The following is a 22,749-nucleotide window of genomic DNA, read 5'->3' on the forward strand; positions in this document are numbered from 1 at the left end:
CTAGGGTCATAGGATCCCAGCAAGATAAGCATCCAATTTACTCTTGAAGGTGTTCAATGTAGGTGCTTGAACCACCTCCGCTGGCAGACTGTTCCAGACCTTGGAGGCTCAGATAGTAAAGAAATTCTTCCCTATGTCCAGCCTGAAACGGTCTTGCAGGAGTTTGTGACCGTTCGACCTCGTCATCCCTTGGGGCGCTCTGGTGAACAAACGTTCCCCCAGATACTGGTGGTCACCCCTGATAAACTTATAGGTGGCCATCAGATCACCCCTGAGCCTACGCTTTTCCAGGCTAAAGAGCCCCATGTCTCTCAGCCTGTCATCGTAAGATCTGTCTTCCTGACCTCTGATCATGCGCGTGGCTCTCCTCTGGACTCTCTCAAGCTTCTCCACATCCTTTTTGAATTGTGGAGCCCAAAACTGGACGCAGTACTCCAGCTGCAGCCTCACCAAGGCCGAGTACAAGGGGAGAATGACGTCCCGGGATTTGCTCGAGAAGCATCTATGGATGCAAGCCAGCGTTTTGGTCGCTTTACTAGCCGCAGCATTGCATTGCAGGCTCATGTTCATCTTGTGGTCAATGATGACCCCCAAGTCTCTTTCTTCTGTAGTGCTATCCAACGTAGCACTGCCGAGCCTATAAGGATGCTGCAGGTTTTTCCTCCCAAGGTGGAGAACCTTGCATTTTTTGGTGTTAAACACCATGAGGTTCTCGTCTGCCCATTTGCTGAGCTTGTCCAGGTCAGCCTGGATCACCCGCCTATCTTCTGGCATGGATGCTTTGCCCCAAAGTTTGGTGTCATCGGCGAACTTGGCCAGTCCACTCCTGACTCCAATGTCCACATCATTAATGAAGACGTTGAACAGCATGGGTCCGAGGACAGAGCCTTGAGGGACCCCACTGGTCACAGGGCACTACGATGAGTGACCGCCATCAATTACAACCTTCTGGGTCCGACCACAGAGCCAATTTCCCAGCCAGCGGATCGTGGTGGAGCCAAGGCCACAACTGGGCAGTTTGGCCAAGAGGTGAGCATGGGATACCAGATCAAAAGCTTTTTTGAAGTCAAGATATGTGACATCAATCTCTTCTCCCTTGTCCAGGTGATAGGTCACCTGGTCATAGAAGGAAATGAGATTGGTCAAACAAAACCTACCTGCAACAAACCCATGCTGGCTATCCCTTAGGATGTTAGCCTGGGCCAGTCCCTCAAGGATGGCCTCCTTAATAAACTTTTCTAAGATCGTCCTCAAGATAGAAGTCAGGCTAATGGGCCTGTAGTTAGCCGGATCCACTCTCCTCCCTTTCTTGAAGATCGGCACCACATTGGCCTTCTTCCAGTCTTCGGGCACTACACCAGAGCGCCAGGAGTTTTCAAAGATCCGTGCCAGGGGCTGGGCTATGACACTCACCAGCTCCTTGAGTACCCTGGGGTGCAGATTGTCAGGGCTAGCTGACTTGAAGGTATCCAGCTTCTCAAGATGTTGCTTCACGAGGTCAGCATTTGTGGAGGGTAGGGGATCCCTATCACCTGGATCTCCCTGTCCCATAGCAGGCATGGGCGTCCCATGGGACTGATGAAAGACTGACGCAAAGTACCTATTTAATAGGTTGGCTTTTTCCTGGGCGTCAGTTGTCAGTTGCCCCATCTGGTTTAGCAGGGGTCCAACATTGCCCTTGCTTTTCGTCCGGCTCCCCACATATCTGAAAAAGGACTTTTTGTTGTCCTTGATGCTTGAAGCTAGTTGGAGTTCAGTTGCAGCCTTGGCTTTCCTGGTTTGCTCCCTGCAGGACCGGACCAGTGCAGAATAATCCTCCTTGGAGGTGAATCCCGTCCTCCATCCTTTGTAGGCTTTCCTTTTTAGCCGCAGGAGGTCCGCTAGGTCCCTGGAGAGCCAGGGGGGCTGCTGTGCCTTCTTGCTGCCTTTCGTCCGTGTTGGAATAGATTTAGCTTGTGCATTGAGGATCGCTTTCTTGAGAAGCAACCACTCTTCTTGAACTCCCATCTCCCTGGGGTCATGGTCCCTGAGGGCCTGACCGACAAGCCTCTTGAGCTTGTCAAAGTCGGCTTTTCTGAAGTCAAGGACTTCTGTGTTGCTGACTGACTTGCCAGCTTTACGGCGTATGGTGAAGGTGATCAGCTGGTGGTCGCTGTCACCCAGCTTCCCATCGATCACTAGGTCGCTGATTAGGTCATCCCCCGTAGCCAGTACCAGGTCGAGCAGCGCTTTGCCTCTCATTGCCCCATAGACTTCTTGAGTCAGGTAGAGGTACAAACAGTTTGTTGGTGTATATGTATCAATATACACTATATATCAGCATCTCTGTCAGTGCAGATGCACTTTAAAGGCAAGGATATGCATTAGCTGGCATGGCTTACAGCTCTTCCAAAAATGAAATAAACTCTGCTGGTATCAGGTTTTTCCCAGTGTAACTATACTGGCCAAGGCAAATTGGTAAATATGCAGAATTACGTGGATTATAAGGCTATCCCCTGGTGTAATGTCTTCTGCATGCTGCAATTTTCATCCAGTTCGGGGCTCCGTTCTTCAGCTTGCAATGTGTTGGCTTGATTTGGCAACTTCTCTGCCTTCTGTACACACATAACAATACTAGTTGTTTCTTGCCATTAGCTGCAAGTCATTGCAGCTGAAACACTTGCATTGAAACACATTCCATTCACTTCACTCCTTATTTTAGATCACGCCTTTAAGAAACACATATGAAGTGAGACTTTCCAGCCCCTTATTTTTTACACAAATATCTCCTCTTCCTGCTGTCTTTCAAAGGTTTTCACAGTGTGTCCACAGCCAGCCAATTCATAAGACCTCCATCAATTTATTGTTTTCATTTCTTTCTCTGCTTCTATCATCTTCTCTTTTCCTAAAGGTTCTGAGAGTTGGGATATTTGGGGTAAGGATTTAATTGTATCTTAAAGATGAAATGGAGACTTTTTAAGAGAGAACAAATATAGCAAGAAAATTAAAATGGGATGCTGCTGCTATTGTTAGAGCGGGAGGAAAATGAGGGTTTCCTTATGATATGTGAAGATGGCCTGAGAACTGTATCTGTCTGTCTAGCTAGGTAGCTAGTTAGTGATACAGATAAAGATATAGATACATATTGTTTTTCAACTTCAGAATCATCAGAAATATCAGCTCTTTTATCCTTTTGCTGGAGTTCTTCCTGACAGAGTGGAGAACTGGGCTTGCAGCCATCTCAGACATTAAGAGAAAGGACAGTGATGCAGAATTTTTAAGCCGTGATGTTTTCTTTCAATTGTTTCTTCTATTTATGAACTGAATTGAACAAACAATAGATTTTTAAATTATCTGAACAGAAATTGAGATAATGGTGGTTTGGTGGTTCACATTTCATCTGCTTAGTACCTTTGTTAATATCTTACTGGTTCCTCATCATCCATTAAAATAGTTCAGACAAAAAAAAGTGGATAGGGCTTGAACGTTTAATGTTGGGAAAAAAAAGGAGGAATCCAGGCATCTTTATGCATCATAGATACAGAAGTCAGAACAAATATTTCTTTATTGCTTTTGCAGGTCACCGGTAAGAGTTTTAAGGGAATTCTGCCAGTGAAAGTTTCCACCCTTTCACTTCAAAATGTCAAACGAATGGTTCATTATTCATTTTCCATGCTGCTCACCTAGCTTTCCTCTTGAGTTTACAAAGAGAAGGCGGCTGCTTTGATTTCTGTTTTATCACCAGTCACAGACAGTTCAGTTTGTCTCATATTTTCACCAGCAGGTTTCACTGTTTTTTAACTGTAAACATTTTCCAGGAGCACAAGATACTAAAGTATTTGCTAAATTCTAGAAATGCCATGTCTCTGTTTACCTGCCACTTCAGGAGTAACCACATATTTACACTGGCAATTAGAAGCAACTTTCTGATGGAGGGTGGTTAAGCATTGGAACAGGCTACCTAGAGAAACTGGAATCTCCATCCTTGGAAAATTTCAGGAGCAGGTTAGAGAGACACTTGGATGGGGTGAGGATGGTTTAGGGATGATCCTGCCTTGAGTAGAGGGCTGGACTAGATGACCTTGTAACATTCCTTCTGACCCTACTTTCATACGATCCCATTTGATGGTTACCACTTCCAAAACTTTTAGGGCTAAAGTTTGTTCTAATATGGAAATATTTACAAAATGTAAACACACACTGTGTTATAGACTGCATTTACATCACCTTAATATCAAAACTAGTATACTCAACAACTAATGCTCAAAAACATGGTCACAACTTTATTTTGATGTTAAGGTGACTAGCTCCAAGTTTGGGTGAGCCTCCAGATTTACTGATGGTTATATTGCTGTGAATCTGAAGCAACTCCACTTCAGACTTCAGTGGAGTTACCCTACATCAGTTACTGGCACAGAAGAGATCAGGTGTGTCCCTTTATAGTCTGTCACAGGGGTGTTCAAGTCATCTGGTTTTGTGGGTTGGATGAGGTTCTGTGGGCTGGATCAGGACCACACACTGGAGCCAGCTGGCAGGGCCACACATGCAGCTCTGTAGTGGCTCCCCTGTGCTGTGTGCAGTGTGTGGCTGATCCAGCCCCATGTCCTTAATGAAGTATATGCTGGCCCTGCTCCAGGGTTTGTACTGCATGTGGTACCTACAACGGACCGGCCCTATGCGCTGGTTCTGGGGGTGGTCCATATTGAACCCTGGGCCCTCTGTGTGCATCAAAACTAATGTGCAAGGTCAGTCTGGCAGGCTGTCATATACAGTGCATGCCCCTTGGCTACTCACTGCACCCTGTACAGAGTGAGCCCACCATACTAGCTTGGCATGTGGGGTTGGTCAAAGACCCACAGGCTGGGTCATAGGACTCTATGGGCTGGATCTAGCCTACAGCCTGTATGTTTGAGACATCTGCTCTATTATACATGTTTAAACTGATTTCTTTTTACCAGATCTTTTTTACTTCAGTGATGTATAGTTTTAGTCCTTCTTGCAAACTGACTTTTGAAACACTAGTTGTACTGAATGTTGTCACCTTGTATAAAAATTCTTGGTTGGTATCCCACGATCTCTGTCTTTCTGTACTTAGACATACCATACCTTCTGGTATGTCTGGAAAATATTTATCACATGGTAGGTATTAGCCAGACAAATAATGAATCATAACTTTTTCAATCTCTTATTTTAAAATTGAATGAAGAGTATATACGGCATATTTTGATTATGATATGGCAATTATGATATGCTGGGTGAATGAATAGGCATGTGAAAACATGACCTATTTGAGGATTTACCCTTTTTTCCTGTGTTTCATGTTTGCACAGTTTTTTCTGCACTTTAGAATACTTGGTCTTCTAGAAGGATGTTCCCTTGCCTTTTAATGTCTGTGTTTCCCATGTGCTTATTCATGTAACTGCCTTGTTAATAGAGTGAGATTCCTTGAGAGGGTTCTGGTATAGGACTAACAGTGTGAAAAAACAAGAACTGGTAAACTAAGGTTTGATGTCTTTTTATATTTTGATTTTTTTCAGCTCCTGAAGAAAAAGAGGCAATTAAAGGGCAATATGAAAAGTTCATGGATGCCTATGGTTGCTTGGGGGAGCTCCAGCTAAAATGTGGTAAGTAGCCATTGGGCTAGGCATAGTGATAAAATACCCAGAGAAGCTTTTGTGCAAAATGATTGAGGTTGTCTGATTTTATTTAAGTGATGAAGGACATTTGGGCCATGTCCAGATGAGCGCGGCCGTTTGTTTCCCTGGGGACAAGTAGCAGTGGCACAATGTGTACCGCTACTACTAGTCCCCAGGGAATGCCTTTGACATGCATGGTTTTGTGTGTGGCAAGTTGCCCCGGGTGAAGTAGGGGAGGCTGGGGCCAGCAACTGTTGATCTCCCAGGTGAGGGCCACCTCCCCCCCCAGGGCTACAAGGTGGCAGTACGGGGCACACCTGAGTGTGCATTGTGGCACCACAGGCCGCATGTCTGTGCTTATCTGGATGCGGCCTTGGATCTTGTTAAATATGGCTTGTGTAGGTAGTAAATCTTTTTATGTGCTGTGTTTGTGATTAAAAACACACTGTCCAATAACATCTTTGGATTTTGTTTTTTAGCTTCTTTAATTTCAAGGGACTGTGTTAGCAGCTTGAATGTAATTCTTATCTTAACAGTTGTTGTCTTGAAAACCTCCAAGGTTGTAGAATTTCCATCCTTGAAAGTTTTTAAGACCGGACTAGAAAAAGCCTTGGCTGGGATGAGATAGTTGGGGATAGACCTGTTTTGAGCCAGGGGTTGAAGTAAATCAGTGGTTCTCAACCTTTTTTGTATCAGGACCCATTTGTAAACATCGATGGCCAGTCCCGACCTAGTGCCCCTCACTCCTGATCTGCTGCCTCCCATCGCCTGGTCCCAGCCCCCAGTGTGTGGGGCAGGGCAAGGGGGCTCCCAAGCAGCCCCTCACAGGCTGGAACTCTGCTGGCCTGCAAAGGAAAAGGCACAGTTTCCTGTGATTTTCTCCTCTAAAAGAGAATATATTTTTAAAGATTGTTTGTGACCTTTTCATATATACTTGCAATCCATCTTTGGGTCACGACCCATGGGTTGAGAAATGCTAGACTAGGTGACCTCCTAAGGTCCCTTCCAACCCTAATCCCTTCAAACCCTAATTTTCTATGATTCTGTGTTCTTTCCTACCAGTTTTGTCCAGGGGAAATACTCATTCCCCATGGCTTCTGAAAGAGCTAGTTTTAGGAATGATTGGTTGTGACTAATCAAGGCCCAGTCTTACAACTACCTATTACTTGCATGAATGTTCTATTGGCTTCAAGTGAGCTATTCTCCTGCATAAGTGTTTGCAGTATCGGGGCTTTTAACTTCAACAACCATTAAAGCAGAATAGTGTTGTTCCTCAACATTGCTATATGTTTTCATGTACTTTTGGAAATCTTTGATTTAGTAAAGTAGGTACTTCTGCTGTTCTGTCTGCAGAAGTATAAAAGGATTTTTTGTTATGCTATATGAAGAGAGCCTGAAATTACATTTAATACCTTTTAGAACTGGGCCCAGTAAAAAGTATGCTTTAATTCAATGCTTAAAAAGGTAGGCTAACCAAAAGTATTTAACTCAATCTGTATGCTTTTAAAACTTGCTACATTTACAGGTTTGGAGACTGAAATTCTCTTTGTACTGCCTGTAAAAACTGCCCCCCGCTACTGCTTTGGCAGTATGCCTCAAACTTGACTTGTAGGTGTGACGATATTTCATTTTCCACTTCAGTTCAATCATTAGGCCTCTTTGACGATACTGCCAACAACAGCACTAAACACGGTGGAGGATTGATGACTGGTACACTAGGTACCTATATGAGACTCTGTAACTTGTTTCTCATAGACCACTAAGGCTAAATATAGACAGTCAAAAACGTGAGGCTGATTTGATTCCATCTTTGCAGGTTAGTCTCAGCTGCATAGACTGAAGTGACAAACAAGTGAACAGACATTTGCTTTTGATTCCAGAAATGCAGCCACATGCCTTGAGTGGCCCAGGCCAGATGCTGGGGAGTGCTAGAGCACACCTCCATGCTTGGCTGAAGCAAAGAGCTTGAGCCAAGGCTAGATTGTCTACCTTTCAAGGCAGGGCTTGCAAGGGAGGTGCAAAGCATCCTGGGATGCTTGAATCTGAAGAAGATCTTGGACAGAAGTTCAATAAACCAATTTGCCTAAATCAGTTAAGTTGAATACTACATTGAGCCAGATTTATCTTAAATTGGTTTTGGCCATTTTGAAAGTGGTTTATGTGCACTGAACTTCTGGCTAGAGACAGACATTACACATAAACCAGTTTAAGTTATCAGACACTGGTTTAAACCTGTAACAGTACAGATGTTCAGTGTAGGGCTGCGTGAAACATCACCGTTTTGTTTTGGTTTCCATTTTGCCATTTCGAAGGGGACAGTGTTTCCTTTTGATGTTTTGTTTAGTTTCGAAGCACTGTTCCATTTAGTTTTGTCAAAACTGTTTCGACGTGTTTTGACGTTTTGCCCGTAGGCTATAATGGGAAATCACAAAAATGCCTATAACTTTGTCATTTCTTGCCTGATTCAAATGAAAACAGCAGGGAGCATTTCAAGGAGATAGGTGTGGGGGTTTCTGGGAAACTGCACCTCAGACTGTTCGGAAAAAACTCGTGTCATGTGTACGTGTGAAGGCATAGGGAGGAGAAAACATCAGTCATGGTAGCCCCTGCTGAGGCCATGAAGCCTACCAGGTTTCAAGGAGATGGGTGCATGGGTTTCTGGAAAACTGTACCTCAAGCTGCTGACAAGCAAAACTCATGATGTGTGACTTTGCATGTGTGTTAAGGCATACCCTCACTGGTGCTGGGGCCTTTACATGACACAGTAGTGTCCCCACTGAGGTCTCTTGCTTCCCTAATAAATTGAATTTATTAGGAATTTACCATCTGCTGGAATTTACCATCCAGCACAAGGTGGCAAGGGCATGCAGTAAGGCAGCAGCCCTAGACTTTAGAAGGGCAAACTTCAGCGAGCTAAGAAGGATAGTCAGGGATGCGCTGAGGTCCCAGAGGGGAGGGGAGCCAGATGTCCAAGGAGAGTGGTTGCTCCTTAAGGAGGCGATCCTCCAAGCACAAAGGAAGGTAATCCCAATGAGGATCAAAGGGAGCAGGAGAGCACACAAGCCTCCATGGCTCACCAAAAGCATCCGGGAATGTCTCCTTGCTAAAAAGGAGGCGTATACCCAATGGAAGGAAGGGGTCTCACCAGGGATGACTATTCTGCAGTCGCTCGAGGTTGTAGGGGGGCAGTTAGGAAGGCCAAGGCAAAGATGGAATTAGGACTAGCTTCTCAGATTAAAGATAATAAGAAGTCCTTTTTTAAATACATAGGGGGCAAAAAGAAGGTCCCGGGTAATGTGGGGCCCTTGCAGGACGCATTGGGGAATTTGGTCGTCACACCAGACGACAAAGCTAACATGTTTAACGATTTCTTTGCCTCCGTCTTCCTAAGTAGGGACCAGAACAGCCACCTCGCTGCTGGGCCCCCCTCGGGCCCCAGGGGAGGCACACCTGGGCCAAAGGTTAGCGTGGAACTAGTTAGGGGGCTTCTGGAGGGGCTGGATGTGTTTAAGTCAGCCGGCCCGGACGATATCCACCCTAAAGTCCTTAAGGAATTGGCCAAGGTCATTTCAGGACCCCTGGCATGGCTCTATGAGCACTCGTGATGCTCTGGTGTGGTCCCAGAGGGCTGGAAGAGGGCCAACGTGGTTCCAATCTTCAAAAAGGGGAGGAAGGAGGACCCAGGAGACTATAGGCCAGTCAGTCTTACCTTGATCCCGGGCAAGCTGTTTGAGAAAATTATGCTGGCACACATCCATGAGGGGCCAGCAGGGGACTGCATGCTTAGGGGCAACCAACATGGGTTCATCAGTGGCAGGTCCTGTCAGACCAACCTGGTGGCCATCATTAGATGCAGGGTTACCAGATCATTAGATGCAGGGGTAGCAGTGGACATAGTCTTCCTGGACTTCCGGAAGGTATTCGACACTGTCTCTCAACCCGTTCTCATTAAGAAACTAGGGGACTGTGGTGTTGATGCCCACACAGTCAATTGGGTCGCCAACTGGCTGGAGGGCCGCACCCAGAGAGTGGTAGTGGATGGGTCCTTCTCAGCCTGGAAGGACGTGGGCAGTGGGGTTCCGTAGGGCTCGGTCCTCGGGCCTGTGCTGTTCAACATCTTCATCAGCGATTTGGATGAGGGGGTAAAAAGCACCCTGTTCAAATTTGCTGATGACACTAAGGTGTGGGGGTATGTGGGCACACTAGAAGGTAGCATCAGGCTTCAATCAGACCTGGACAGGCTACAAGGGTGGGCGGATGTGAATAGGATGGGATTCAACACAGACAAGTGCAAGGTGATGCACCTGGGGAGGAACAACCGGCACCATACCTACAGGTTGGGGAACTCCCCTCTTGTCAGCACGGAGGCGGAAAAGGATCTTGGAGTCATAATTGACTCCAAAATGAACATGGGCCAGCAGTGTGGGGAGGCAGTCAAGAAAGGCCAGCCGTACCTTGTCATGCATCCACAGATACATCTCAAGCAGGTCCAAAGAGGTGATCCTCCCCCTGTATGCGGCACTGGTCAGGCCGCAACTGCAGTACTGCGTCCAGTTCTGGGCACCGCACTTCAAGAGGGATGTGGACAGCATGGAGAGGGTCCAGAGGAGGGCCACTCGCATGATCAGGGGACAGCAGGGCAGGCCCTATGAGGAGAGGCTACGGGACCTGAACCTGTTCAGCCAAAAGAGAAGGCTGAGGGGGGATCTAGTGGCCTGTTATAAACTAGTCAGGGGGGATCAGCGGGCATTGGGGGAGTCACCGTTCCCCCGTGCACTGCCAGGAGTGACCAGGAATAACGGTCACAAGCTGGCAGAGGGCAGGTTTAAGCTAGATATCAGGAGGCGCTACTTCACGGTCAGGGCGGCTAGGATCTGGAACCAACTTCCAAGAGAGGTGGTGCTGGCTCCTACCCTGGGGGTGTTTAAGAGGAGGTTAGATGAACATCTTGCTGGGGTTGTTTGACCCCAGTATTGTTTCCTGCCGTGGCAGGGGGTCAGACTAGATGATCTACTCAGGTCCCTTCCAACCCTAGCAACTATGAAACTATGAAAGGAATAAATTGAAAGGAATGAATGAATATAATAATAAAATAAAAGGGTACAGAAAGCAAAAGTTATTGAATCCCACTTGCTAGTAACAGGCTTGCAAGTAGGAAGTGATAGCCTTTCTCTGATGTTGCAGAGATGCTGGAAGACACAGCTTAGTAACTGACCCCAAGGCAAAAAGCTCAGTTCAAACAATGCTGTTTTTTTATGCTGTTTTTCTGTCCCTCCCCCAGAGCACTAGGATTGGAAGAGACCTCAGGGAAGGATCACAGTCACTGGCCAGCTACACATGTCAATATCAGAGCAGTTCTTCCCCTCTCTTCCCCCTCCCTCTCCTTAGTTTCTGTTTCCCTGCAAGCAAGCCCAGCTTCAAAACTTGAAACATTTCAAAACTCTTAAAATGTTTCAGGTGCCCTCGTTTCATTCCAAGGCTGTTTTGAAGCCTTTCATTTCATTTCGATGTCGCTGTTTCAAGCTCAAAATGAGTTGAAATGGTGTCCAAACAAAACACCCGGTGAAATTTTGCACAGCCCTAATGTTCAGTGCATATAAAACAGTTTAAACTAAACCTGGTTGAATGTAGGATTAGACTTAACTGATTTGGCTCAAACTGATTTATGCAATGTCTGTACCAGACGGCTTGCTGGTTTAAGTTAAATCAGAGTCCCCCAGCATCCCGGTATGCTCTCTGGGCTGGGTGGGGTTCTCTGTTCCACTGCAGGGCTGGCTCCTCCCCTCTGCTCCCTGGCTGGAGCTCAGCACAGACTTTCAGGCACAGCAGAGACTGCTTGCTTCCCCATGCCTCCTTCTCACCCCTCGCTGCTTAAGCAGAGATCCCTTCCTCCTCTCTGCCATGGTGTCACAGGGGCACTGAGGTGCCCTGTGACTTAAAGGATAAGAGGAGGGTTGTCAATCAGCAGAGCAGCGCAGCTGCGGGTTGCTGTGGCAACCAGCCGGTCAGGTGACCGGAAGGGGGCAGGGCCGGGCCCTTTATAACAGCTCAGGCTGGAGCCCGTGGGCAGTTGCCCTCCGGCCACTGCACGAGCAGGAGCTCTGCGGCGGAGAGCTGAGCAGCAGAGCCTACGGTGGCAGTCTGACTGCTGCAATGATGTGAGGGGAGAGGGAGAGCCCTGAGAAAGGTATTGGTGAGAGCCAGCATTGCGTGTGGTTTGTGTTATAAGCTGGTGGGCTTTTTGCTTGTGTTGTAGCCGCGTGGCTCACGGCTTGTTATGGTTACACCGGAGGACCAGGTGAGGCTGTAGGGGTGAGAGGAGGCCTCACGGGGGCTCCCCAGCAGCTTGGGGGTTCCTGGTGCCCAGTGGGGCACAGCGAGTGGTGCCAGTGGGGCACAGCGGTTTGCGCCGGAGAGGCGCAGCAAAGGCCCCACGGGGGCAACGGGTGCGGGAGGCACGGCAGAGGCTCTACGTGGGCCACATACTAGATCACGCCACCCCAAGGCGGGCAGCAGGTTTCATTGACAGGCACCCAAGACAGGTGTGGGCTAAAGAGTGGTCTGGAAGGTCCCCGTACCAGCAAGGGAGCCCTAGGAACCAGAGGGGCCAGGTAAGGCTCCGGTCGCCTGAGCCTTACAGGACATACTTTATGTCAGGGTCATCATTGGCAGGACTTTGAAGGGGCCAGGTAGGGCTTAGGCCGCCTGAGCCCAATTGGATGGTCACCATTGACAGGACTCAGAAGGGGCCAGGTAGGGCTTAGGCCACCTGAGCCCAGTTGATATAGAGAGTTAATCCAGGTAAGAGGGCCAAGCCCGGAGGGGGTGCCGGAGAAGGGGCGCTGATTGCGGGTTAGGCCCAGGGGCGCCAGAGAAGGGGCGCTGATTGCGGGTTAGGCCCAGGGGCGCCAGAGAAGGGGCGCTGGTTGCGGGTTAGGCCCAGGGGCACCAGAGAAGGGGCGCTGGTTGTGGGTTAGGCCCAGGGGCGCCAGAGAAGGGGCGCTGGTTGTGGGTTAGGCCCAGGGGTGCCAGAGAAGGGGCGCTGGTTATGGGTTAAGCCCAGGAGCGCCAGAGAAGGGGCACGGATTGCAGGTTAAGCCCAGGGGCGCCAGAGAAGGGGCGCTGATTGTGGGTTAGGCCCAGGGGTGCCAGAGAAGGGGCGATGGTTACGGGTTAAGCCCAGAGACGCCAGAGAAGGGGCGCTGGTTGTAGGCCAGCCCAGGGTGCGCCAATAGGGCACAGGACCAGACAACGTCCAGGAAGAGCGGCGAGGCTTGGGGCGTGCTATAAGGGGAGGTGGGAGGCACACACAGCCCTAGACTTTAGGAGGGCTGACTTCAACAAGCTAAGGAGGATAGTTGGGGAAGCGCTGAGGACCCAGAGGGGAAGGGAATCAGATGTCGAAGGTGAGTGGTTGCTCCTTAAGGAGACGATCCTCCATGCCCAAAGGGAGGTAATCCCAACAAGGGTCAAAGGGAGCAGGAGGGCACATAAACCCCCATGGCTCACTAAGAGCATCCGGGAATGTCTCCTTGCTAAAAGGGAGGCATACACCCAATGGAGAGATGGGGTCATCACCAAGAAGGACTATGTTACAGTCGCCCGAGGATGTAGGGGGGCAGTCAGGAGGGCCAAGGCAGAGATGGAGATAGGACTAGCTTCCCGGATTAAGGTCAATAAGAAGTCCTTCTTCAAATACATAGGGGGTAAAAAGAGGGTCCCGGGTAATGTGGGGCCCCTGCAGGACACGATGGGCAACTTAGTCATCACGCCAGATGACAAAGCTAACATATTTAACGATTTCTTTGCCTCTGTCTTCCTAAGTAGGGACCAGTTCAGCCACCTCCCTGCTGGGCCCCCCTCAGGCCCCGGGAGAGACACGCCTGGGCCTGGGGTTAGCGAGGAGTTAGTTAGGGTACTTCTGGAGAGGCTGGACGTGTTCAATTCCGCTGGTCCGGACGATCTTCACCCTAGGGTTCTACAGGAACTGGCCGAGGTCATTGCGGGACCCCTGGCGCGGCTCTATGAGCACTCATGGTGCTCTGGTGAGGTGCCGGAGGACTGGAAGAGGGCCAATGTGGTCCCTATCTTCAAAAAGGGAAAAAAAGAGGACCCGGGAAATTACAGGCCAGTTAGTCTTACCTCAATCCCGGGTAAGCTCTTTGAAAAAATTATCCTGGCACACATCCAGGAGGGCCTTGCGGGGGAATGCATGCTCAGGGGCAACCAACATGGGTTCATCAGTGGCAGGTCTTGTCAGACCAACCTGGTGGCCTTTTACGATCAGGTCACCAAATCATTAGACGCAGGGGTTGCTGTGGATGTAGTCTTTCTGGACTTCCGGAAGGCTTTCGACACTGTCTCTCACCCTGTCCTCATCAAAAAGCTGGGAGACTGTGGTGTCGATGCCCACACGGTCAAATGGGTCGCCAACTGGTTGGAGGGCCGCACCCAGAGGGTGGTAGTGGATGGGTTCTTCTCAACCTGGAAGGACGTGGGCAGTGGGGTTCCACAGGGCTCGGTCCTCGGGCCCGCACTGTTCAACATCTTCATCAGTGACTTGGATGACGGGGTAGAAAGCACCCTGTTCAAGTTTGCTGATGACACTAAGATGTGGGGGGATGTGGGTGCACTAGAAGGGTGCAATAGGCTACAAGCTGACCTTGACAGGTTGCAACGGTGGGCGGATGAGAATAGGATGGGGTTTAACACTGATAAGTGCAAGGTGTTGCACATGGGGAGGAAGAACCGGCACCACACTTACAGGTTGGGGAACTCCCCTCTTGCCAGCACGGAGACGGAAAAGGATCTTGGAGTCGTCATTGACTCCACGATGAACATGGGCCGGCAGTGTGGGGAGGCAGTCAAGAAGGCCAACCGTACCCTGTCATGCATCCACAGATGCATCTCGAGCAGGTCCAGGGAGGTGATCCTCCCCCTCTATGCGGCACTGGTCAGGCCGCAGCTGGAGTACTGCGTCCAGTTCTGGGCGCCACACTTCAAGAGGGACGTGGACGATATGGAAAGAGTTCAGAGGAGGGCCACTCGTATGATCAGGGGTCAGCAGGGCAGGCCTTATGAGGAGAGGCTACGGGACCTGAACCTGTTTAGCCTCCACAAGAGAAGGTTAAGGGGGGACCTTGTGGCCTGCTACAAACTGGTCAGGGGGGATCAGCAGGTATTGGGGGAGTCCCTGTTCCCCCGTGCGCTGCCAGGAGTGACCAGGAATAACGGTCACAAGCTGGCGGAGGGTAAGTTTAGATTAGATATTAGGAGGCGCTACTTCACAGTCAGGGCGGCTAGGGCCTGGAACCGGCTTCCAGGGGAAGTGGTGCAGGCTCCTAGCCTGGGGATTTTTAAAAGGAAGTTAGATGAGCACCTTGCCGGGGTCATCTGACCCCGGTGCTCTTTCCTGCCAAGGCAGGGGGTCGGACTAGATGATCTTCCTAGGTCCCTTCCGACTCTAGCTACTATGAAACTATAAGGCTGGGGTGAGAGCACCCCATTTTGGAACGGAGGTAATACCAGCACAGTGTCATAGGTGCAAGTAGGCAGCCTCCCATACTGAACCTGAGATCAAAGACGTGGCGGGCGAGTTGAGGGTGCTGGATTGCCTAATTGGCACGGCAGGGGGGCGCTAGTGAGGCCACGGCCGCTCGTAGGTTCCTGCTCCGTGACACACGGCAGTGACTGCAGCTAGTACGTAGTATGCTAGCTAATGCCAAGAGGTGTCTGTGTGTGTCTCTCCAATTTCAGTGGGATTGGCAGACAGAACAGTGACCACTTAGGGCTTTTGCAGCTAATCAACAGGTCACCCAGTAAGCTGTTTAAGAAGTAATGTGGAGAGAGGCTATTGTTTTGCTAATTGGGTGATAAAGACTGTTATCAGCCCTCTGACCTCCTGCTGGCTTGCTCGCCTGTCAGCTTGCTGCAGACAGTATGATGAAGCAGGGAGGGAGATTGAAAACCTCCGTACCATCAACAGATGCATGCACTGAACTCCCCTCCCCCCCTTGCCTCAGAGTGCTGGCCCGGGCTCCTGGGGATGGCAGCACTCCCACCCCTTGAGCAGCCAGCAGGGAAAAGTCTGGGAACATGCAGGCAGATATCCCTAATGCAAGAGTCCTGCCAGGGCTCAGCTCAGCTCCCTGCAGAAGGGAAGGGAGGGCTGCTGTGGTGCCCCCCATCTTCTAGCCTGAGCCACTGGAGGCATGTGCCTGAATTTCTTCAGTCCAGAGAGAATGTCTGTCCAGTTTCAAGCCAGTTCAGCTTAGCCAGGTTAAACTAACCTGAAAAGATTGAATCCATTCATGCTCAGACTTTTTAAATGTCTGTCCGTAGCCCTGGTGTATTACTGAATTGAATTGTTTCCAATCACTTATACCAGTTTATTTGTAATGCCTGTTCCTAGACTAAATGGCTGACAGGCAGTAATGACCGCTGTCCATTTTGGCTTGGGGTAAATCTGAATTGATGACTTAGAAGTGAAATATTTTCTCTCTCTCTCTCAGTGGAAATCTGCAGATCCGCCTGGTTACTCAAAGCAAGATGAGAAGTTTTTGTTTTTGTTCTGGTTCTACTGCTTGTGGAGTCATTAGGAATTTCAATGGAACTCAATGCTAGTTTTGTTCATGCAATTAAAAATACAACAGAGAACATATGATCCATTTTTCTTGGCACAGGAAACTGTGCTTCTCCATAGGAGTTCAATTAAACCCATTGTTGTGACAGTTCAGGGATTTGGCTAATGAATACAAGCTGTTCAAGCCACAGCTAAAGCTGGTTCCCTGTGTGTGGATGGGAACTAAACCAGATTTCATATTAAAAGTTGTATTAATAATAGTTTTATAAGGAGTAAACACATAACTATTGTGCTTTACAGCCTATTTTTCCTTTCTGTAGGATTGTATTACTATGGTTTCTCTAGTCCTTTATTTTTTTGACAACCTTGTGTTAATTTCAGTAGTCATATAAATTTCCATTTCAGAGCTGTCAGTTTACTTCTGTCTTATCTCAATATGATGTCTCTGCTCTTTCTGTTCAGGACCATTTATAAAGAGAGATTGTCGAAAAATTAATTAATGCTTTGAGGAGAAGGACCAACAGGTAATTGTTTTTGCCTAGCTCCTTTAAAAGGAAAGGCAAAGAAAGAGTTGTATTGTACAGCCAAAAGATTCTCAAGTATGTCCCGCTATGTAGACTGAAGAGAGAAAGTTGTGTGTTCTCTTGTTCTCCCATTGGTAATTAAGTAGACCACATCTCAGTCACAATTATGTGGCTTACCTTCCCGCTTATTCACTGTACAGAAATTGCTTGCATTTAAAAAGTAATATTAAGAAGGTATTTAATATAGATCTTTTGGTTCTAATATATGTCTTTGGTTCTAATGTGTTTTAGCAGCTGGAAACAAGGAGGCATGCCATTACTATTGGGCCAGCTGGTTCTCTACTAATCACCAGTCTTGTACAGACTTCAGTTCAGATGGTGACAGAGAGGTCTTCCTGTGGCTGGAGACCAGTGGACAAATTGGCGCCTTTCATGAGCATCAAATTAGCTAAGGATATTTTAAGTAGTATTCCAGTGGGGAACATGAAAGACATAGTTGCAGAGTTAAGTGTTGTTCATAGAGAATAAGAAATTTCTCTGGGAATTCCCTGCGCACTCAATCAACGCATAAATATCAGTACTTAGAAATCCAAAAAGGCCCCATCTCACCTGGCTTCAAAAATCTTTTCTACCCCAATTACTCTTGCCAAAGAGGACAGACTAAAGTAGGGGCAGGCAGTTATTTCAGGTGGAGGGCCACTTAACAAGGTTTGAGCTTTTGAGGGCTGCACAGGAAGCCCCACCCCTTGCCATCTTGGGACCGGAAGTCCCACCCCTGACCTTTGCCACTGGAAGTCCCCTCCCCCCCCCCGCCTTGCCCGTATTGTATATAGAGGTGATTTTCATAATAACTCAAAAATACATTCTTAATCTTGTGTATGGGGAGGGGTTGGAGCAGTGTGTATGGGGTGCATAGGATATGCTGAGGGGCTATGCATATGTCGGGGGTTGTGGGGGCAGGCTGTGTGTGTGTAGCAATTGTGGGGTGTGAGGGAGGATGAGGGGGTGTGGGGACCCCCTGACACTTCCCCCATACTTCTCCCTATGGCACAACGCAGGCAGGGGTGTTCAGGGGTCTTGTGCCCAGGGCCAGGCGCTGGTACCCAGTAGACCATGGGTCTGGCCAACAATGCACATTGTGGCAAGGAGCACAATCATTGCTGGGCTGTCTCTATAACCTGCACTCCCTGCTGCACATGTACCTCCTGCACTCCTGTGGCATGGGAGGGAAGCCCCATGCACTGGAGCAGGCTGTGCAGGTCTAGGGGTAGGGAAGGCAGCTGGCTTCAGTGGGTGGGGCCTCGTCTGCTGCTGCTGCTGCTGGTGCCACCTTCTGCCAGGGCTGCACGCCATGGGGGTAGTATATGTGTGAGGGGTCCCCATTCCCCACACTCTCCTTTACATTCACACACTGCCCACCCAAGCTCCATGCTGCCGCTGCCATCAGGCCCAGTCCCATGCTTCTGCCCAGCTGCAGCTTTGCCTCCACCCCCACTGCTTCCCTGCCTTGTGACCAGAGCGAGTGGGACACCAGGGGAGTGGAGCAGGCAGTGGCAACACATAAGGGGAGTACAGGGGTGTACGTGCACCCTCTGAGAGCGCCAGTATACCCCCTCATCAGCCGCACTTACTGCTTAGGCAATGGGTGGAAGGGGCAGGCGGGAGTGCCTGTACCCCCCAGAGGTGCTGGCCGATTGCTGCAGCTGCTCCCAGAAGCGGCCGCAGCCAGTTTCAGAAGAGGCTGCAGTAATCAGCCGCAGGGTAACTCCCCCTGAACAGCGAGATCTGCCACGGGGTACCCCTCCCCCCAGACAGTAAGACTGGTCACAGAGGGGACATATGCCCCCCCCAACTAAGGTAGCACCAGTTGCCCATGGGAGCAGGTCTCCAGAGGCTGCAGCAGTGGAACAGTAGCCCTGCCCAGAAGCTGCATGCTGGCTGGGCTGGGTCCTTCCACCCAAGAGGGTAGGAGCGAGATACAATAGGGTGTGTTGGGAGAGGGGGTGTATATGTGGGTGCCTCGCTCCCACCCTCATGGGCAGAAGGGCTGGGTTGGGTACAATTTGTTGTTAGGCGCTACGGGCTAGATATAACTGCCTGGCACAGCCTGTGGGACGTATTTTGCCCACCCATGGAATACAGTCTACTTTTCATCTTGCTTTGCATTTGCATAAAAATACTGATGTATTCTCTGAAGCCACTTGCAAAGTTTAATGCTTCTTGGAAAGGATTGAGTTCACTTGCTTGCCCATACGTCAGTCAGAATGACTCACTAGGTTCCCCTGCTTGTTTTTGCTAAGAAAGGCTGCAGCAGAACAAACAGAAGAGTATTTCTAAGGCATTTTTTAGCCAAGGTTTTGCTTGTTGAAGTGGGTTTAGTAGCGATAAATTTATTTTCAGCAGTATGTTGGGATTGGGCTTGTGTTGTTCTGCACATTGTTCAGATGCAGTAGTGCCATTAAAAGATACATGTATGAAATGATACCTGGATATCATCAATGATGTGGATTCCTTCATTTGATGTCATTGCCATGTTTAGAGAAATGTGCTCTGAGTTTGCATATGTGTTCAAATGAGTAGTTAAGTGCATAGCTTTCATTCATGCCTTTAAACATCTTAAAGTCTTGCCACATTTAGAAACAGAGAAGAGAATCATAGAATCAATGAGTGGGAAGGGACCTAGACAGATCATCTAGTCCAACCTCCTGCCATGGGCAGGAAGGAGCACTGGGGGTGACAGGGGTCATAAGACCCCAGCCAGGTGCTTATCCAGTCTCCTCTTGAAAGTCTCCAGGGAAGGTGAGAGCACCACCTCTCTGGGAAGCCTATTCCAGGCTCTGGCCACCCTTACCGTGAAGTAGTTCTTCCTAATATCTAACCTAAACCCATCCTCCCTCAGCTTGTGGCCATTGCTCCTGGTGACTCCAAGGGGGGCCCTGGTGAACAGACTTTCCCCCAAGTCCCTGTTGGTGGCCTCTGATAAGGTTTTAGGCAGCCACAAGATCCCCCCTCAGTCTCCTCTTGCAGAGACTGAAGAGATTCAGGTCCCTCAGCCTCTCCTCATAGGGCTGGCCACGGAGGCCCTCAGCCATACGAGTGGCCTCCTCTGGACCCTCTCCAGGTTCTCCATGTCCCTCTTGAAGTGTGGTGCCCAGAACTGGACACACTACTCCAGCTGCGGCCTGACCAGCGCTGGATAGAGGGGGAGCAAGACCTCTCTGGACCTCTTAGTGATGTCCCTGTTGATGCATGACGATGCAGTTGGCTCTGCCTATTGCTTCGTCGCATTGGCGACTCATATTCATCCTGGAGTCAATCCCGACTCCAAGATCTCTCTCTGCCTCTGTGCTGCTGAAAGGGTCAGCCCCTAAACTATAACCATAATGCTGGTTCCCTCTCCCCAGGTGCAGCACCCTGCACTTGTCCTTGTTGAACTGTATCTTGTTCAGGTCTGCCCACTTCTCTAACCTATCCAGGTCTGGCTGGATGCAGTCCCTGCCTGCTGTTGTATCGCTTACCCCACAGCTTGGTGTCATCAGCGAACTTGAACAGGGTGCTCTCCACACCCTCATCCAAGTCGCTAATGAAGACACTGAACAGCACTGGCCCAAGGACCGAGCCCTGGGGGACTCCGCTACCTACACCCTCCCAGGTCGACATCGACCTGTCCACCACCACCCTCTGGAGCCAGTTTGCCACCCATGTGACCGTGCATTCATCAATGCCGCAGCCCCTCGGCTTGCCCAACAGAACTGGGTGGGACACTGTGTCAAAGGCCTTCTGGAAGTCCAAGAAGATTACATTGACTTCCTCCTTCCCATCTAAGCTCTTTGTTACCTGGTCATAGAAAGAGACCAGGTTAGTCAGGCAGGATCGGCCTTGCATGAACCCATGCTGGTTACCCCTCAACATCACTTCCCCTGCAGGGCTCTCACAAATGTGGCCCTTGATAATTTTTTCAAAGACCTTCCCCAGGATAGAAGTGAGGCTGACTGGCCAGTAGTTGCCAGGCTCTTCCTTCCTCCCCTTCTTGAAAATAGGGACCACCCTTTTCCAGTCCTCAGGGACTTGGCCCGAGCACCAGGAGTCCTCAAACAGCCGTGCCAATGGTTCTGCAATGACACCAGCCAATTCCCTCAGCACCCGCGGATGAAGGTCATCCGGGCCCGCCGATTTGGACACACAAACAATTTTTGTGCTTAGGATCCTGAAGAGAGATTTGGAAGATCTTGGTTCTTCTGGTGACTCTGCCAAGAATCCCGTGTGATTTTTGCACACATCACTAGGTGCAGGTCTTCAAAAGTATTTGCATACCTAAGTCCAGTTGGTTTTAATAAAAGTCAGATGCCTACATTCCTGTGAAGATCCAAATCTTTATACTCTGAGCCTCAGCTCTCAACTGTATTTCACAGAGGCATGGTGCTGATATGCTGATTTCCATTGCAAGGTGCTTGGCTGCCATGGCTAGGGAACATATTTGTACAATACAGGACTTTTTTTTTTTAATTTAAAAATTAAATTTGACACCCCTAGAAACAGATTTCTGTATTTTCCTTTGTATGTGACACGCTTGTGTATAAAATGCACTTCCCCAAAAAGGGGATAAAATTGTGAGAAAAAGATATTAACATAAATTTGATTGAATTTTGGCCAACTTTTGTTAAAAAGCCTTGGTGCATAGGACATGCTTTCTTTTTCCATGGAAGAAAAAAAACACCTCTTATACACTGAAAAATACAGTAATAGAACTGTTCAGAACTAGTTTCTGTATGTAATGGCAATACAGACAGCTTAACAAAGCGCAATACACAGCATAAATTTACAAATGTATTTGCATGTAATAACAGAGATTAAAAAACCCTGAAAAATACAATATTGTGTTGAAAAGTGATCCATACTTACATTAAGAATGCCATGTCCAGTTTCTGGCTTCTTTACTATTCATTCCATCCAGGAAGAGCACACAGCAATTGCAGATGCTTCCTCAGCCTGATGAAGGGTTTTTAAACCTGAAAGCTTGCGAAGAATTTTTTTCCAACTATTTAGTTGGTCTAATAAAAGATATCAGATTTACCCAAAAAACCTTGTCTGCCTATGTCCAGTTTTGGTCACTTTTTCCTGAAATATAGTGATAGGGAGTTGTTGGGATTTCTATATAATGGGTGCGTTTACACAAGACATTATACTCAAGATTAGAGCAAATTACTGTGAAGTAAACGTCACCATCTACATGTGCAGTACTGCTTACTGCTCAGTAATTCACCAAGATCATGGAGCAGGGGCTGGGACCTCTCTGCTGCTGAGGCATGGAGACATTGTCCCTCCCTGGGCTGTGGTGGCAGAGCTTGCCCTGGCAGCAGGCTGCTCCCTGGGGTAGGGAGCAATTTCCCAGTTTTAAGCTCCCCCTGGCTGCTTCAGGGAGCCGGTGCAAGGCAGGTGGCAGCGGGAGCAGATTGCTGCCATGAGCAACATATGTAGATGCCTGCCTGGGTCAGTTTATTCTAGAGCAATTTAGTCTAGAGCAGCATTTGTCAACCCATGGGTCGTTATCCAAAACTGGGTTGAAGAATATATGAAAGGGTCGCAAACACATTTTAAAAATGGATTCTCTTTTAAAGGAGAAAAACATGGGAAACGGTGGCTTTTCTCTTACAGGCTGTCAGAGTTCCAGCCTGCAGGGGGTTGCTTGGGGCTGCTTGTGGCCCCTTTCCTGCCCCAAACACTCACCCCCTCCCCCAAACACTCACCCCCTGCCCCAAACACTGGGGTGCTGGGGGCAGGGGGCACTGGGTAGGGAGTGAGGGGCACTGGGTTGAGACTGGACATTGATGTTTACAAATATGTCCTGGTACAAAAAAGGTTGAAAACCACTGCTTTAATAAACTGAGCTGGGAGCATGAACCACATGCTTCCCATGACTGGAGGGGCACCATGGCAGAAAACAGGGACTGCCTGCAGCTGCTGGCGGTGGTGTTGGCAGTGAGGGGGGATGGGTGTGAGTTGTGACTGCCTGCAGAAGTTGCCAGCA

At 48.9% G+C, this 22,749-nt stretch overlaps 1 protein-coding gene across 2 annotated transcripts in view; it reads left to right on the forward strand.

Annotated features, from left to right (window-relative positions):
- SYNJ2 (synaptojanin 2) overlaps positions 1-22,749 on the forward strand; it is a 117,426-nt gene that overhangs the window by 20,337 nt on the left and 74,340 nt on the right. For both annotated transcript variants that reach the window (XM_090042043.1, XM_090042053.1), the window contains exon 2: positions 5,517-5,603. In XM_090042043.1, the coding sequence (XP_089898169.1) occupies positions 5,517-5,603 (87 nt within the window). The remainder of the gene's footprint in view (positions 1-5,516; positions 5,604-22,749) is intronic.

This window comes from Crocodylus siamensis, chromosome 1 (genome assembly GCF_052110815.1).
Source record: "Crocodylus siamensis isolate JL-2025a chromosome 1, ASM5211081v1, whole genome shotgun sequence".
NCBI lineage: Eukaryota > Metazoa > Chordata > Crocodylia > Crocodylidae > Crocodylus > Crocodylus siamensis.